This window comes from Paramormyrops kingsleyae, unplaced genomic scaffold (genome assembly GCF_048594095.1).
Source record: "Paramormyrops kingsleyae isolate MSU_618 unplaced genomic scaffold, PKINGS_0.4 ups352, whole genome shotgun sequence".
Classification (NCBI taxonomy): Eukaryota; Metazoa; Chordata; class Actinopteri; order Osteoglossiformes; family Mormyridae; genus Paramormyrops; species Paramormyrops kingsleyae.
This window is the reverse complement of record NW_027326289.1, coordinates 1-16,889: the sequence shown is the minus strand read 5'-3', so window position 1 is coordinate 16,889 and position 16,889 is coordinate 1. Positions and strand designations below refer to the sequence as shown.

Below are 16,889 nucleotides of genomic sequence, written 5' to 3'. Positions count from 1 at the left end.
CTCAGTCTTTCCCTATTTTCTCTTTTCATTTACTTTAAAATTTAGCCAGGAGGTATCTTGGTTGCATAAAAACATTATGTGCTGTGCAAAATAAAATATTCTATTGAGTGTTCTGTGTAATTTCCAGAGTGATCAAAGCTGAAAAAAACACCTACAACTTAACCAACAAAAAGTAAGACTTGCATGTCATGTAATTCTCCCACGTTGCTTTCTTTCTCTGATGGCTGCATCTTGAATCTTTCAGGTAATTCTGTGGTCACAAAACATCTCCCCTGATCCACAGGAAACTGCACCACTTTGCATGTACTAAGGCTGTATTTTATCAGCAAACAGAAGGGGCATGTTGACGTCTCATAATAACATTCCTGACATTTATTTTCCAGCAAAATCTATGATCAATTAAACCTTTTTAACTGATTAGGTGGTCTTTTAAATTGAATTTCTGCTCATGAGGTGCAAGTAAATCCTTTTTCCATTAAAACTGCTCATTTATCACTGCACTCCGGCACTCTGAGAAATTTAGTTCTCACTATCTCCATGGAAATCATCTAAGTGCCTAGTATAAAGGCAACATTACCAGACTCCAGATGCCTGGCCTATAGAACCTTTGTAATAATAATTTTAACTATATTAACTATATTTCCTATATCTTTCAAAAAGATTTAAAATTTAGTATTTCAGGTGTGATGATTTGTTTCTTATATTGGTACCAAATATTTAGAGTGTTGTTTTGACAAATTAGCCTAAAGATTTTTCTATGTATCTCTTTCAAGCACTTCATATCTTTGAAAAGATGCCTTCAGATGTAGGATTTGATGTGCCTTTCCATTATATTAGGGACAGGACAATATTAACATTATATGGAGGTTCTTGCTTAGACCGTAACACAAGTATGGATTCTGCATACAATCAAACTTCAAACATGTCCGGTGGCTGCAGGCCACAAATTCCTATGCCTTTCTCCCGTGATAATATATCACCATCTACCAACATCAAATCCCCATTCCCAACATTAGGCCATTTTTAGTTCATAATATAGATATATCTTTTATTAGAAATGAGACACATTCAGTTTTTGTGCTCCGAAACTGTACATTAACAAAGAGTTGCAATCAATAAAATAAAAGAGACAAAACAAAAGTCTATTTCAGAGAAGGCCGGGGGGAAAGTGGCTAAGGTACAGACAATGATATTAAAACACACACCATTACATTAGTTACAGAACACTATTATAGTCCAGTAACCCAAAAAATTGGGGGGTGGGAAAAAAAAAATAAAAGAAACATGAAAATCCTAAAACACAGTAGAAAGATATGTATAGGCTAAAATTCATTCTTTGTTATTCTGTTTAAATAATTACAGTACTGTACAGCAGGACTCTCTATAAAGAGCTTTGTGCTTTCTCTGAGTGCAACCAAAAAAATTTGAATTACTGTCACAGTTTCTGCAGTTTCAAATGTATATATTTATAAATGTTCATTTTAACAAATAAGTATTTATATATACTTTGTCAAACATTTAGTCCTTTAAATCTTTTTCCTGTGATCCAACCCTTTCACAGGGCACTCCACATCTGTCTGCATGTGAGGCAGCCGCCAATGCCTGCCAGCACTACGCCGCTGTCAGGGCCACCACCACTGCACCCATTGTAGGGGGCCTTGCAGAGGGTGGCCAGTGTGGCGCCTGCTGCTGCGTAACAGTCTTGCTGAGGCAGTGGTCCGTTTTTCCTTTCATTCCACAGGGCAGTGCATCAGGCTCCTTGCATGGACAGCTAACATGCTCGCTGGGATTGAGTCGCCAGGAGTGGAGCATTTTCCCAATCCACCTGCTCTTGTCCACTGTCTGGCCTGAATGATGTTTTGAGTTTAAATTGCTTGATTGTTAGAATTTTAGTATTACTAGTTCACATATTTCTAAGAGACCAAAAGGAGGAACTGGTATATCAGTAAAGATGAGGGGAGGGTGTAAATGTGTGTTGTTATAATATAGATAATATGATACAAAACAGTGAAACAGTAACAATTAGGGCCATTGTTTTTTTTTCATTGTAATAATGACTGATGAAATCCACTGTAATAGACTGTAGACAGCTTATTATGCCATATAGGCCTTACAGTCTTCAGCTGACTCATTACATTAAGCAGAAAAAATAACAGTATGTAAATCAACAAGAATGGAAAAGAATAATAATGGAAACAGACCAGAGTTTGGTTTTCCCCACATATGGGGAGGGGGGAGGGTGGTCCCTCTGTGTCTCACTTGCCTGACCACAACCAACCAATGAAAGAGACGTTGCAAGGGAATCCTACCCTTGTTTAGCACTGACAGAATGCTGAAGTCTTTCTCTGCAGAAACACGTGGAACCTGTATGTTTCTTTCTTGGCATCAGTTCACACTCCTTTCCATAACTTTTTCATAGAAAAAAAGTCACTTTTCGATGTTCTGTCCTTTTGTCAGTATAAGGAAAAGGCGATTCTGGTATCAAAGTAAAAAAAAATAATAATAAATAAATAAAGAAAGGATAAGTAATTTCCCCTTCTAATTCTCTTTCTAAAGATGGAGTTGAGGGTCCTCTGCATTCTGTAATTCTCTCTTTCTTTTGGTCCTCTTTCCCCTGTACTGTAAGTCTGTTAGTTTCAACCTCAAATGAAATGAAGAGAAGATGGGGCTCTACTGGATGTTTTCAAGCTCTGGTCAGACTTCTGTCTGCAGGTCGATGATCTCCTGGCCAACCAGGGGTATGGTAGCACTGGCCTTTTCCCACTCCACACTCTTAAGCTCTAATGGTGAGGCCTGAACAGGCTCCAGGTCCTTGCGCACCCAAGAGGGGGGAGAGTGTGTCTTGCGAATGCCCTCCCAGGCCCGTTTGCTGGGAGTCTGCTGTTTGTCCTGTTTATAGTAGAGGTCACAGTGTCAGGTTAAGCATGTGTCCAAATAGATCTCAAAATACATACAAAAAAGCAGCTGAAGACAATGCGATTTCCACTGCCACATTTTCATGAGACATTTAATGGGGCATTTTTTACATCCTATAATTGCATACAAACAAAACTAAAATTTAAAAATAAACAGCTAGAGATAGTGACAACTAGCACACAATGCAGAAACACATTAAAGAACATTACATAATAAAGAACGGAGGAGGAACACCATTTAGACACTCACACTAAGATTGGTTTTGTCACTGCCGCCAGAGGAAACACTCCATCGCTTACCAGGCTGCAGGGAAAACAGCAAGTCAGTGTCACTGATTGCATAATCATTACATTTTTATTTCATTTTATGTGACTGAGAATATTTTGTCTCACTGATGGATTGCTCTTTTAGTGTGAGACAAAAAATGAAATCCTGACTGACAAGCATAAACTGTATATTATTCATCTTACAAATTAATTAGATCCTTAACCTGTTCACAGAGAATTCAAAACTGATTTTAAATTCTAATCTGATAACAAATCTACAATAAATATGTTACACTACACTAAATTAAAATGTTTTACGCTACAGAAAAAATATGTCTGTTTCCATAAATTGTCAGTGTTAAAAAAGTGCAACACTGTTGGTTGACTTCCATGGCTGTCGTCAGTGTATGTGTAGCTGTCTAGACGAGCATGATGAGAGTGTATTAGAGTGTCTCACCTTGCCATCAATGGGTGGGGATTCTCGGTCTTTCTCAGCATGTTGCAGCTTCCTATTTAGGTCCTGAAACATGTCTTGATGTCGTTTCCGTGTGTGCATGATCTTCTAGATGTGAAAGAAAAAAATTACAACACTCAACGATATTCTGAAGTCACGTGTAACAGCATACATACAACCAGTAAGCCTTTACTTTTCTGAGTGTTATTCATCCATCCGTTTTCCACATGCTGATCTAATACAGAGCTGCAGTATACCAGGAGCCAAACCCCAGGAATGATGTGGGGTGGAAGACTTTGAACTGGATGCCAGTCCATTGAAGAACACTCATAGACACAATCACACACTATGGGCAATTTAGATTCTTCACTTGCCTTAACTGGCCTTGATCCACTAAGCCAAATGTGCCATCTGGTAGTGTCATTATGACTAGGAAATTGAATAAATTCATAAGCATGGATTTTTGAGAGCATACAGACATGTGCACAAAGGACAAAATATATTACCTCAAAGTCTAGTTCAGCATAGCGAGATTTCCGTCTCTGCAAAGGAACAGATAAGGCCTTTAGAGTGAGCTGATGTGGGCGAGTTCAAGCCCACACATGACACAAGGCCTTGACCAAGAGTGAGAGACACGACTGAGTGAAAAAAGACTCATCTGCTAAACTTTAATACGCTTGCAACTATTTAAAATGCTTTATCTTATTTAAAATAAATGGTTTAATACCCAATTCTCATAAAATACTACAAATACCATTAATTTTCAATGGACCATGCTCCTAACATATAAGCAGCATAAAGTTAAACAAAGGATATATTTTCCTGATTCAGAATTAAGTAAATGTACAGAAAAATATCTAAAATTCACTTCAGATGAACTAGAACACTTTTTAGTAATTTTAAAATAAAAATTCCATTGTGATTGTGAATACTGCAGCTCTTCTTGCATACTGCATAACATTTAGTAAAGAGTTTTCCTGAATAAATCTCCCTGCTTTTAGATGTCAGCACAACTGTTTGGATGGTGCCGCCCCCACTTCTCATCTCCCTCAAAGAGAAACATCAAGCGCTGGGGTGGCGCCTGCTGTGACCTTGAGAGAGAGTGGGGGAGGAGATGGAGGAGCATAAAGCATGGTGGTGGGTGGACAGCAAATCAATTTTCACCAAACACAAGCCAGTTCTTAGTGCCACGGAGGACGTCATGCAGTATACGCAGCATGCTTTCTCTTTGTGTTTTATGCACATGATTAGAGAGATGCCACCCATTTTTTGCAATCCCAACTCTCCTGCCGAAGCTGTTGTTAAGTCTAATACCCTATCACCATTGCAATAAAAAGATCATTTGCACTGTCAGGCTGCAGGTCCCTCACCCTCACACAAATTACCCTGGCAGTGGTCCATTGCACCTATCACATGCAGTTGGAGGTAATTAAAAGTACTTCATATGATCAGTGTTACTTCTGTTAGCAAAGTTTTAACAAAAACCCAGGTCACACACGGTATGTGGTACTTATTCTTGAGGTGAAAGACACACCCATGGTAGCTGGTAAACCTTTAAAATAAAATCAATGCAGCATCTGGATACAACATATTAATGATTAATGCAAAGCATTTAATAATATACTTCATTCTTCTAAGGTAAAAAAAAAAAATCTAAAAGAACACTGATTGGTTAAATAAAATAATGGTAATGAGGTGCAAAAGTTTATATTTGGAAAAAGTCACATAGTACTGCCATACAGACTTGCATGACCTTTTTGGAGTATCAGTTTTATGGAGGACAAAGGCAAAGATGTCAAGCTGACATATCAAGACAGTATGAGACGACAATAACTATCAAAAAACATGAGGTGTCATTATCCTCTATTTTAAAACGAATGTGGAGCCCTGACACATTTTCCTGATTAAAATTTAGCTTGTTATTTCTGTCTTAATTGTTGTTGATTTGCTTCATTAATCAAAAAAATTGAAATACACAAACCCCAAAGAGAAGAATAAAATATAAATGAATGACACAGAGAGCCCCCTCCTGCTAACTCAGATACCTCATGGAGCCTCTCACCTCCAAGGAGCTCATGGAGAGTGTTGACACAGTCTCACTCTTGGACATCATACCGGAGTTCCCTGAGTCACCAGCCTCACCAAGGCTGTTAGTCATCTGTGACTCACTGGATATGTTCTGCGCATTTTGGGCAGGTGCCTCCTTCTCCGAGCAGGATACACTGACATGTTCAGCAGGCAGGGCCTTGAGGCTGAAGCCCGGTGCTGGCTCTGCAGCAGGGTTGCTCAGGTGGATGAGTCGGGTCTGGGGCAGCTGCTCGATATTCATGTTATATTTTCCAGGGTCCTCCTTGGGCTTCGCCCGCAATGTGGATGTGTTACTGGGCAGCAGCACATAGCTGCTGTTTTCGGGGGCTGCGGGAGCTTCGGCAGGCCCACAAGTCAGATCTGCATCCATCTGCTTGAAGAGCTCCCCATCACAGATGTAGATGGACTTAGCGCCAGGCAGCTCCCGGGCACCAGCACCTTTGTCTCTCTTCAGAGTGAGCGTGTGACTGGCATAGTCAGCCACATTCTGTAGATGCACCTTAGCCATGCTGGCGGGCAGAGTATTGAAGTTCGAACCCTTCTGAAGTGTGAGCTGTTGGGGTCCTGTTTTCTCATCACCCTGTAGAGAAGGCCGCTTCAGAGTACCTGGTGAAATGAGGATTAGACCCAGAGATCAGCATGAAGATGAAGCATCCATCTGAGACACACTTTTGATAAATATGGAGGTTTGAAGCCTAGGACTGAAATGTGACTGTGTTTCTTTCTTTTAATAACCATTTAAACTAAAAAGGGGGGCTGTTGGTAATGCTCATCTAATCCATACTCCTCCCACACTCTCTAACCTCACCAACAATTTCTAGTATTGGACAGATCAACTGGAAATGTGAAAGTTTTTACCTGAATTCAATTCAATGTATTTTATTACGGCACCTTTCACAACAGTCACCCCGAGGCACTTTACATGGGTGTGTTGTGATACACTACAGCATCATTAAGACATAATGCATTAGACCTAGCTGTGACATGTAACTCTGAAACTACACCTAGTTATTCATTGCACTTTCCACTTACATGCCAATTTGCAGAATCTTTCGGCCCCAATCAGGTGGTTACCTGTATTTCTTTGTATATTCCCTGATTTTGCGCCCACTTTCCACCCATAAGAGTAGTGTTTTTTAAATGAGGTATGTGCATTTTCGGCATGTTGCTATCTTAAGGCAGCAAAAAGAAATTGTAGGAAATTTATTTGCTAAACTCATTTTAATAACACATGTCTCCCAATCCAACTTAGTCTTATTCTGTTAGACCTGAGAATTGTCAAATCAAAGCTTCAACTAATTCTAGGGCAGACATGAGGTGTTATGGTAATCTAATTCTTAATATTGTGCAGGGTGAAAACCAATATATATACGAGCAATCCTGCTATAATGTGTGATATCACACTGCTAATCTGTTCTGTAACTGATATTTTACTACCCAAGACCAACATCACATTTGTATTTGCGTGATTTTCAGTCAGAAAGAAAAACATTACGTGAACTACAATGCCATATAGTCCTAGGGAGAAACACTATTGAAAGCAAAAACGCCTATTCAAGTATACGATATTGATATTGTAATTCTGGAATCATTGGAATCATTCTTTTCAACCAGTTATTTTCAGTGAATCAGTCAAACCGGTTTTCAAATCCAAGATAATCAAACATTTTTTTTGCATCCACATATTGAACTTAAATTTTTTTTTAATATTAGACAAATATTTAATTTTCCTTTTTTTTTAAAAAAAATCACTTACATTTGCTTTTTTATAGACATGTAATTGTCGGTGGCTGTGGCTCACTACTTCAGACTCATGATGGCCAAAACAATGCATCATGAACCATTTGCTGTATTTTCTGACCCCACAAGATGGAGCTATCTGTTAAAAAAATGGAGTGAAAGTATGCCCCAAAGTAAACCAAGAGCACCATCTAGAGAGAAAACACAGCAAACGGTTCCTGAAATGTCGTTTTGGACAATCAATAGTTCTCGTGAGATTCGTAAGACCCTTTGGAGATGTTTATGAAGTAATTTATTATTGTATTAGTTTATTATTTAAATGCATATAATTACATTATTGGCCACTGTTATCACTGTTTTTATTATGTTCTTCATGCGGATTTCAGTACAGTGGTACCTCAGAACTCGAATTTAATCCGTTCAGAACTCCGGATCGAATCCTAAAAAGTTCGAGTTGTGATCGAATTTTCCCCATAAGAAATAATGGAAAACCAATTAATTTTGGGGGTTATTAATTAATAATTAATTAATTTTGGGGGTTCCCAGCCCCAAAAAATTACACCTAAATATGTTTTTTTAGCATGAACAAAACACAAAATGAACCGGATAAAACAAGAAGAGCATATGCTGTACTAAACACATCTAAGCACATTTATCAAAATAGTCATTTGTAAAGTAAGAAAATAAATGTATCCAAACAATGTGTAAGGTTAAAAAAAAACAATGTGTCCTGCCCCGATTGTCCGCTCCTTCCATGTGCCACGCCCCCTCATTAACCCCATGTGGAATCCCCGTGTGATCAGCTGTTAACAGATTAAGTTCGAATTCTAAAGTACTACTGTATACCTGTCATGATTACTAAGCAAACTTTAGACTGATATTCAGTCTAGATAATGTTGAAAAGGAACCATCATTAAAATAGCAAAGCTAAGTTTTGTTTCGTATGATGGAGTAAAAATATTTTAGCCCAAATTATTGCAAACTTGCAAAGTGTTGATTTGAAGACTTTTTTGAATTTTAACAGGATCAAGTGTCTTTTTTGCTTTCACTCTGTGGCGTTGCTTCAGTTTTGGGGAGATGTGTCTCAAAACCTACAGTATTCACTTCCAGTTCCTCAGCCATACAGTACTTGTAAAAAGTTTGAGGAAAGATCAAACTTATTGTTGAGTTATCATCCTAACAACAAAAGCATATGTGGCATTGGAGTGTGAAGTCCAGGGAATACAATTAATTGTACGGTTTAGATCTTATACATGATACATTCCTTGATCTACTACATAGAAGTGAGGAAAAGGAGATTTGATGAAAGATGAAATGCAAAATAGTCCAACATTTATCTGTCAGTTATTTTAAAAATTAAAATACAATGTATTACAGTTATTATGATGTAATATTGACATGACAAGATTTGACTGCCAGGACTTCTGCTATTTTCAGACATTAACAGAAAAGTGAGCAGAATTATTTTAGAATAAAATGCATCAAGCAACTGATGATATACTGACTCATTCTATGTTATATACCTTCAAACAAAATCATGTTGAAAAGCTGATACATTCCTTTCCAGCAGCTGATAAGATATGTCTGTGTTTTGGTATTGTGATATCATGCCTGAGATGATAATCAAAATCTTTTCCTAAAGGATATCAAAGACTGTCTGCTCGCAGAAAAAAAACAACTTAATTAAATTCAGTGTACAGCTTTGAGTCTCAAAAACTGTGAAGGGAGCTGTGTTTATTTACATTAGAACAATACAGCATGAGATCACATTTTTGCTCTTGTAAAAGTAAATTGTGTTATACTCTAATTCACCACACTTACTCCTCCATGTGTAAACAATGCATTTAGGTGAACCATTCCGGCATTATTTTGTAAAAGTAAAATCTGAATAAACAAGAAAAATGTTTTTAAAAACTTTAAAAACCTGTAGCTGGCATAGAACCCGAAGTCAAAGTTCATTTACTGAACTCTGTGACCACATCCCACTATATGAATAAGATCCTCCCACTCTGATTTAGTATCACTATGTACATTCACAAACAAGCACACCCACACACATATAGGCAAAGCACCTGGCTGCAAGGCCTACCTGATCTGCAGGCCATGTCAACATCTTTCTCAAAGTCAGTCTGAGAATGAGAACAGCAACAAAATGTGTAAATCGCACTGGGATCATTACTTAGTTGATTTAACTAGGTAACACTCAGAGCCAAAGGGTGGTATTACCATGAGCTGCGCATGGCCATTCTGGAAGGAGCCGCCAGAATCACCATTTCCATCCTCCTGACGGTCAACTACTCTGCATTTAACCGCCTCCTGAACCTGTAACATAAAAGTCATCAGTATTCTTTAAAAGCTCTACTGCCTCATGCCCAATGGACTGATTACCATTTAATGTGAGGTTCATGTACTACTCTTGCTACTCTCCTTATGCTGTACCTCTCTACGAAGGATACAGTGGACCATGACAATGACGAAACCCTCCAGGGAGTCAAATACTGCAAAGAGAATCTGAAAAAGGGCAGAGCGGCGGTCGGTGATGGCCAGCACAGCTGACATCCAGGTGAGGGCAAGCAAGGGCAAGACCACACACGAGCTCCACAGCGATGCCCTACAGGACACAAGGGGAGGAAGCACATGAGTCAGAGTTGGTGTTAGATAAAGACATTCCAAACAAAGAGGGCAAGATTACACTGCCATCAAAGCCTACATTAAATGTGACTGTCACTGTTCATTGCAATGCCTACAAAAAATTATCGGTAATGCGGTACGTGAGATATATCTTCATCACGCCTTTATAATACATTCATAGAACATTCAGTGCCCCTTCATAATGCTTTCATAGAACATTCATTAGGAGCATGTAAGTAAACCATAACATCCTAACATACCTTAACAACTTTAATAAACATTAATAACAAACATTATACAATTATAATGTTATTATGTTATTATCATATAATATTTGTTATTAAGGTATATTAAAGCTCTTAAGGTATGGTAGGAACTTATGTATACTTACATGCCATTTATGAATGATCCTTGAATGCATTATGAATGCATTGTGAAGATGCACTGAATATTCTATTAATACTTCTATGAAGGCATCATGAAAGCGCAGTTAATGTAAAGCATTAACCACTAATCTTAATTTTTATTTGTGAATACTGAAAATATTTTAACATTAGAATTTATCATTATAAGAATTTGCATCCAATAAGAGGTAAAAGGGAGCTTACATTTTAAGCTTGATGAGTAATAGACATCTAATTAACATTCCAACACTAATTGAGTCTCCTGCAGAGTATACTTGCCCTTTCTGCTGACAGCAATTATACACAGGATTATAAATATGCACATTTATAATTCACATTTACAAGTATGCATGTATATAAGCATGTCACATATCAATCAAATAGTGCAAAAAACAAAATGAGAACAGAAGCAACAGGGGGAAGAGGAGTGAGGGTGATAGATTAGAGGTGAGTGAGGAAGGTCTGAGGACGCAAAGATAGTGACTGAGGCCTCCTACCCTGATCTGGAAGTTTCTACAGGGAAACATTTGGTAACCAGGCCTTCTCTCTGATTTTCACCTCATTAAGGTTAAAGCAGAGAAAGTATGGGCTATCCAAGCTTTATTCACACTCATAAGTATACTGTAACTGCCGCATAAGATACTTTTAAATGACTCTCCTTACACAGTAGCAGACAGTAACACAAAAACAAACTCAGCTTCTATATTATTCATATTGGTGTAATTAACTAAGGAAACAGTACTCCCTTATACTAAATGCCTCCAAAAAGCCACAGTAATGATCTAAAAAAATGCAGGCACCTTTCTGTCTACTGACTTAGAGGATAAATCAAAGTACATATAAATCACTGTTAATCCTTTGCGTCTTGCTCAAGCTCTAACCATTGTGGCATGAATTATGGATGAATAATGCCTATCATTAATAAAACCGAATCATCCATCCATAGCCCTTAATGAAAGTAAAATGGAGAAGCATCACACTTTTTAGTAACCAAATGCACAATTTTAAAATTCAAAAATTTAGCCTCGTGCAGAACTCACTTAGCCTGCTTGCTCTTTATCATTTACTCTGTCACACATTAGGCTACATTCAAACAGCATGTGGCTTGAAATTCACAACAGCACTTCGGCACTCCTATCCGTGCTTGTCCTCTGTTAAACACCATCCTTCTACCTGCATGCATTTAGTCTTTATGTGTTATTAGCTACAAATTTTCCAGTTTATAAAATGCCAAAATGTGTTAAACATTCCAACAATTTCTGCATCTCCTATAAAAAATAACAATAAAACAATTTACTGCCTATAAATTTATGTTTTCAATAACAAACGTTATGTAGGAGGATAATTATTCCGTTTGTGTGTTGAGGTAATAGTCTTTCACAAAGGAGACCAAATAGTACTAGATGAAACCCATTCCATTTACAGGAGTAATAAATTAGCAGTAACTGCTGGCCATCCAACGCTAATCCCAAAAGAACAAGGTTTTATGGTGCTGAGCTAAGAGGTATTACATTAGCAAGCATTTAATGGCTCTATGCCATGCTTCTTTGTCACATGGAGGCTGTGTGTAAGGTCGAGAAGCTATGAAGGTTAAACTAATGACAGGAAAATTCAAACTTGATGGATTTTTTTTTGTTTTGAGTCAATGTAATTAGCCATTACCAACAGTAGACAGGTGCTACTGTACACTACAAATAAGAAAGCACAGCATTGGTACATTATGTCTATGCAGGTTCAGTTCTACAGACCAGGCCACCTAGGCTGGGGTAATACATGCACCACTCTTTGGAATGGTACCCCAAAGGGTCTCCATGCTAACAAGGGGTACCTCATGCTAACAAAGGGTTACCCAGGCTAACTAAGGGTACTGATGATTTTAGAGATATAAGGATATGGTAGAGAGTAAATATAATTTCTGGTACTTTCCCTGTCAGGAATCTCATATCCTTCCATGTACTGTACATTATGTCAGTGTGTCTTTGGTCTACTCTAACATCTCCACCCACTTGGACTTTCCCAAAACACTTCCCCAAGAAGCCATCCAGGAAGCATCCAACATAGATGCCCAAACCAGCTCAACTGACTCCTTTTCGTGCAGAGGAGCAGCAGCTCTATTTTGAGCTCCTCCTGAATATCTGAGCTCCTCGCTCTATGTCTAAGGCTTAACCCAGACATCCTGCAGAGGATAACTAATTTCTACTGCTTATATTCATGATCTCATTCTTTCAGTCAGTACCTAATGCTCATGACCATAGGTGAGGGGTGGAATGTAGACTGACTGGTAAATCGAAACTTTTCCGTCCAGCTCAGCACTCTGTTTACCACAACAGGATGGTACAGCGTCCGCATTACTGCCAATGCTGCACCAATCCGCCTGTTGATCTCACGCGGCATTCCTCCCTCCCTAGTGCTGATCCTGATCCCGGCCACCTGACACTCATCTGCAAACCACCTCAGTAAATGCTGCATGTCACAGAGCGATGATGCCACCTGGACCACATCATCCGCAAAAAAGCAAAGATGCGATCCTGAGGCCCCCCAACTGGACCCCCTCCGCTCAATGGCTATTCCTAGAAATTCTGTCCATAAAAGTTGTGAACAGAATTGGTTGAGTCCAACACCCAACACGAACAAGTCTGATTTACTACTGGTAATGCAAACTGAAGTCTTATTCCAGTGTGGCTCAGTGGGCTAAGCCTGTGTGCCTGTAATCCAAAGGTTGCTGGTTCAAACCCAACCTCAGCATGTCTGTGGGTCCTTTAGCAAGGCCCTTAATCCACAGCTCTCTGGGTGTCCCAACAGGTAGCTGCCCTTTACAGACAGCTTACTCTACAAAAGAGCAAGTTCAGGGAGGCAATTTCCCAATGGGGATCAATAACAATATTGATTATTATTTATACAGGGACCTGATGGCCCGCAACAGCAGACTCCCACACCCCATCCTCCCACAGGACCCCCTGAGAGACATGATCACATGCCTTTTCCAAGTCTACAAAACACATATAGACTGCTTGGGAAAACTCCCATAAACCCTCCAATATCCTTCTGAGGGTGAAAAGCTGATCCAGCGTTCCACGGCCAAGATTGAATCCACCTCTTTTCCTTGTGGATCTGAGGTACAACCAATGGACACACCCTCCTTTGTAGTACCCTGGCACAGACCTTCCTGGGGAGGCTGAGGAGTGTGATCCCCCTGAAGTTGGATCACATCCTCTGGTCCCCTTTCTTAAAGATTGGCACCACCACCCCAGTCGGCCAATCCAAAGGTCCCCAACCTCCACGCAACTGGTGTTCAGTGCATACACACAGACAATAGTCAGAACCTGTCCCCCAAGAAGAAGTCAAAAGGATATATTCCTCCACCTCCTGCACCAGCTCAGGCTCCTTTCCCACTAGAGAGGTCACGTTCCATGTAACTATAGTTATATTTGGTTACTGAAGATCGGTCAGCCGAGGCCTCTGCCTTCAATTGGCACCTAATCTACATTGCACCTGACCCCCACAGTACCTTCTGTAGGTGGTGGGCCCACAGGAGGATGGATCCATGTAACCCTTTCGGACTATGCTTGGCCGGGCCCCATGGGTAGTGACCTGGTCACCAGGCGCTTGCCCATGAGCTACCTCCCCAGGCCTGGCTCCAGGGCAGAGCCCCAGTCTTCCCAGTCTGGGCAGGGTCACATCTCTTTCTAATGTACTCGTCATGGGGGTCTATGTTAATCACTTAGTTTGGCTGCTCACCTAGGATCAATTTCCCTTGGGAAACCCTTCCATGGGCAATTGCCCCCCAACAACACAGCTCCTAGAATCACAGAGTCACACAACAGACCCCTCCACCACAATAAGGTGGCGATTCTTGGGAGTTGTTTGTGTGTGTGAGAGAGAGTGTGTCTAAGTGTGTGTGTATATATATATTTATATTGGTTCTTAGCAAAATAAGTAGGGGACAGATCCTCCTGGAGTTGAAGCTGACCACTTAAAACAGCCATCCATTTTCTATAATCCTTTTTCCAATGCAGGGCTGCAGTTAAAGCCCAGAACATACTCTGAACAGCATGTCAATCCATAAATGCACTAAGGGTAGCTTAGAGACACCTGCCAAAATGTTAGTAGGAAATCCATTCAAACATAGTGAGAATATGCAAACTCCACCCACAGAAAACTACAGAGGGAATCATACCCAGAGCCCAGGCGGTAAAAGACAACACTGCTACCCACAGAGTAAACACAACACCCCATGCAAACACATCATCAGCAACAGAGATGTCTTCATTCTGTTCTTCATTATATGCTTTCTCAGCCCCCCTTCTGCTGTTTCTCTGTCTAATTAACAAGGAGTGACTATAATTAAGTGCTTCATTTCAATATCAAGCACAACAGAAAGAAGCATAGAAACAGTACAATTAACTAATTTTTAGGTTAAGCATATCTTGAAAAATTTTGGTACTGTAGTTTTCTTAATGGTCAATAAAAATAGCATTCTGGGAGCTCTGCAAGACATTAAATTACTAAATATAGCCCAGAACCAGCAGGAGTGTAGGATACTCAAAATTCTGCATAAGTATCAAATCTTTATGCTACAGTGTTAGAAGCCCAGAGGGCACCTTAGCAACCATTTGAATGCTGAACCTCATATTAATGCCAACCTATCCCAATAAGCACAGGCAACCCCCTTAATGAACCTATCTCAGGAAATACAGGCGACCCTTGGATGAACCTATCCTAGGAAGTACAGGTGACCCCTTGAATGAACCTATCCCAGGAAGCACATGCAATCCCCTTAATGAACCTATCCCAGGAAGTACAGGTGACCCCATCAATGAACCTATCCCAGGAAGTACAGGTGACCCCTTGAAAGAACCTATCCCAGGAAGGGCAGGCAACTCCCTGAATGACCCTATCCCTGTGGCCTGTACTACGAAGCGGGGTTACTGGCTTATCGGGGTAACTTGTCGGAAGGTAGTCTGGGCAAAATGTAAGTGAACACATATGAAGTCCATTTAAACTGTGGTACCTTAAATCCGACAAGTTACCCCGATAAGCCAGTAAGCCCACTTTGTTGTACAGGCTTCAGGGATAGGGTCATTCAGGGAGTTGCCTGCCCTGGAAATCACTGGAAGCACAGGCGATCCCCTGAATGAACCTATCCTGGGAAGCACAGCCAATCCCCTGAATGATCCTATGCCAGGATAGACAGGCGAGCCCCTGAATGAACCTATCCTGGGAAGCACAGGCAATCCCTTGAATGAACCTATCCCAGGAAGTACAGGTGACCCCTTGAAGGAAACTCTCCCAAGAAGCACAGGCAACCCCTGAATGATCCTATGCCAGGATAGACAGGTGAGCCCCTGAATGAAACTATCCTGGGAAGCACAGGCAATCCCCTGAATGACCCTATCCCAGGAAGGACAGGCAACGCCCTGAATGAACCTATCCTAGGAAGCACGAGGAGCCTTCCTACCATAAGAGATAAATACTTATTCTCAGCTTGCCTTGCAAGAATAAGAGTAAGATAAGGGGACAAAATCAAACAGAGGTGTAGGAGAAAAGAGAAGAGAGGGTACAACAAGAAAGGAAACATAACCAGAGGAAATAATTAGTGGGACTAACATGGCGTTACTGGTAGCTGTGGTGGACACATCAGCCGACGAGATTACTCCGCACTTGGCACATTTGAGCGTCATACTGTACAGAGGGACTGTCACCTGACTGCGGAAGTCAAATCAACACACTGAAACACACACACAAACTACGAGCCACTAGACACAACAGCTGCAGTATCCCCTTCCACTGTACCTTCTCTTGAGACAGGGAGATTGTTAATGGGGTGGGTGGGAGGGCATGGGGTATTGCTGATAGCACTATTTTATGATTACCCAAATTCCTCCTTGTTTCAATTGACAAAACTCAGATTATAAACAATTAGGCAGGCAGATACATACTATAAATAAATTCACCAGATTGCATGTTTTTGCACTGTGAGCCTATCCCAGCCAGTAGCAGAAATGTAAAGTAATGAAGTGCAAGTAGGTTTTGCTGATTTGTACTCTAGTTCAGTATTTTAAGTAGTTACTGTACAACTTTTACTTTCACATTTTTGAGCCAGATAACGACTTTTTACTCCGAGACATTCTGCATGGCTATTGTATGCAGAACACCTGAGTAGGGCTACATGATTCTGGATATTTTTTTCACTCAAAATTGAGATTGAGATTTTCTCTAATGATTTCTGAGCAATATATTCTTTCTTTCTTTCTTTCTTTCTTTTTCTTTCTTTCTTTCTTTCTTATTATCATTTTACATTAAACATTATCTTTATGAAGATGAAACAAACAACATATGGTGATGCACAATACAGTGGTTAACAAACCAAAATTGTCATCCAATACTTAA

At 40.0% G+C, this 16,889-nt stretch overlaps 1 protein-coding gene across 1 annotated transcript; it reads right to left on the bottom strand.

Annotated features, from left to right (window-relative positions):
* Positions 1 to 1,031: 1,031 nt before the first annotated feature.
* On the bottom strand, positions 1,032 to 16,877 carry LOC140587558 (adhesion G protein-coupled receptor B1-like). The gene is made up of 9 exons (XM_072708807.1): positions 16,107 to 16,877; positions 9,904 to 10,075; positions 9,691 to 9,786; positions 9,554 to 9,593; positions 5,699 to 6,330; positions 4,143 to 4,178; positions 3,640 to 3,744; positions 3,166 to 3,219; positions 1,032 to 2,889 (listed from the first exon to the last, which is right to left on the bottom strand). Exons 1-9 carry the CDS (start codon positions 16,178 to 16,180, stop codon positions 2,695 to 2,697), a joined length of 1,404 nt encoding a protein of 467 aa, XP_072564908.1. The 5' UTR covers positions 16,181 to 16,877; the 3' UTR covers positions 1,032 to 2,694.
* Between the last annotated feature and the right edge of the window lie 12 nt (positions 16,878 to 16,889).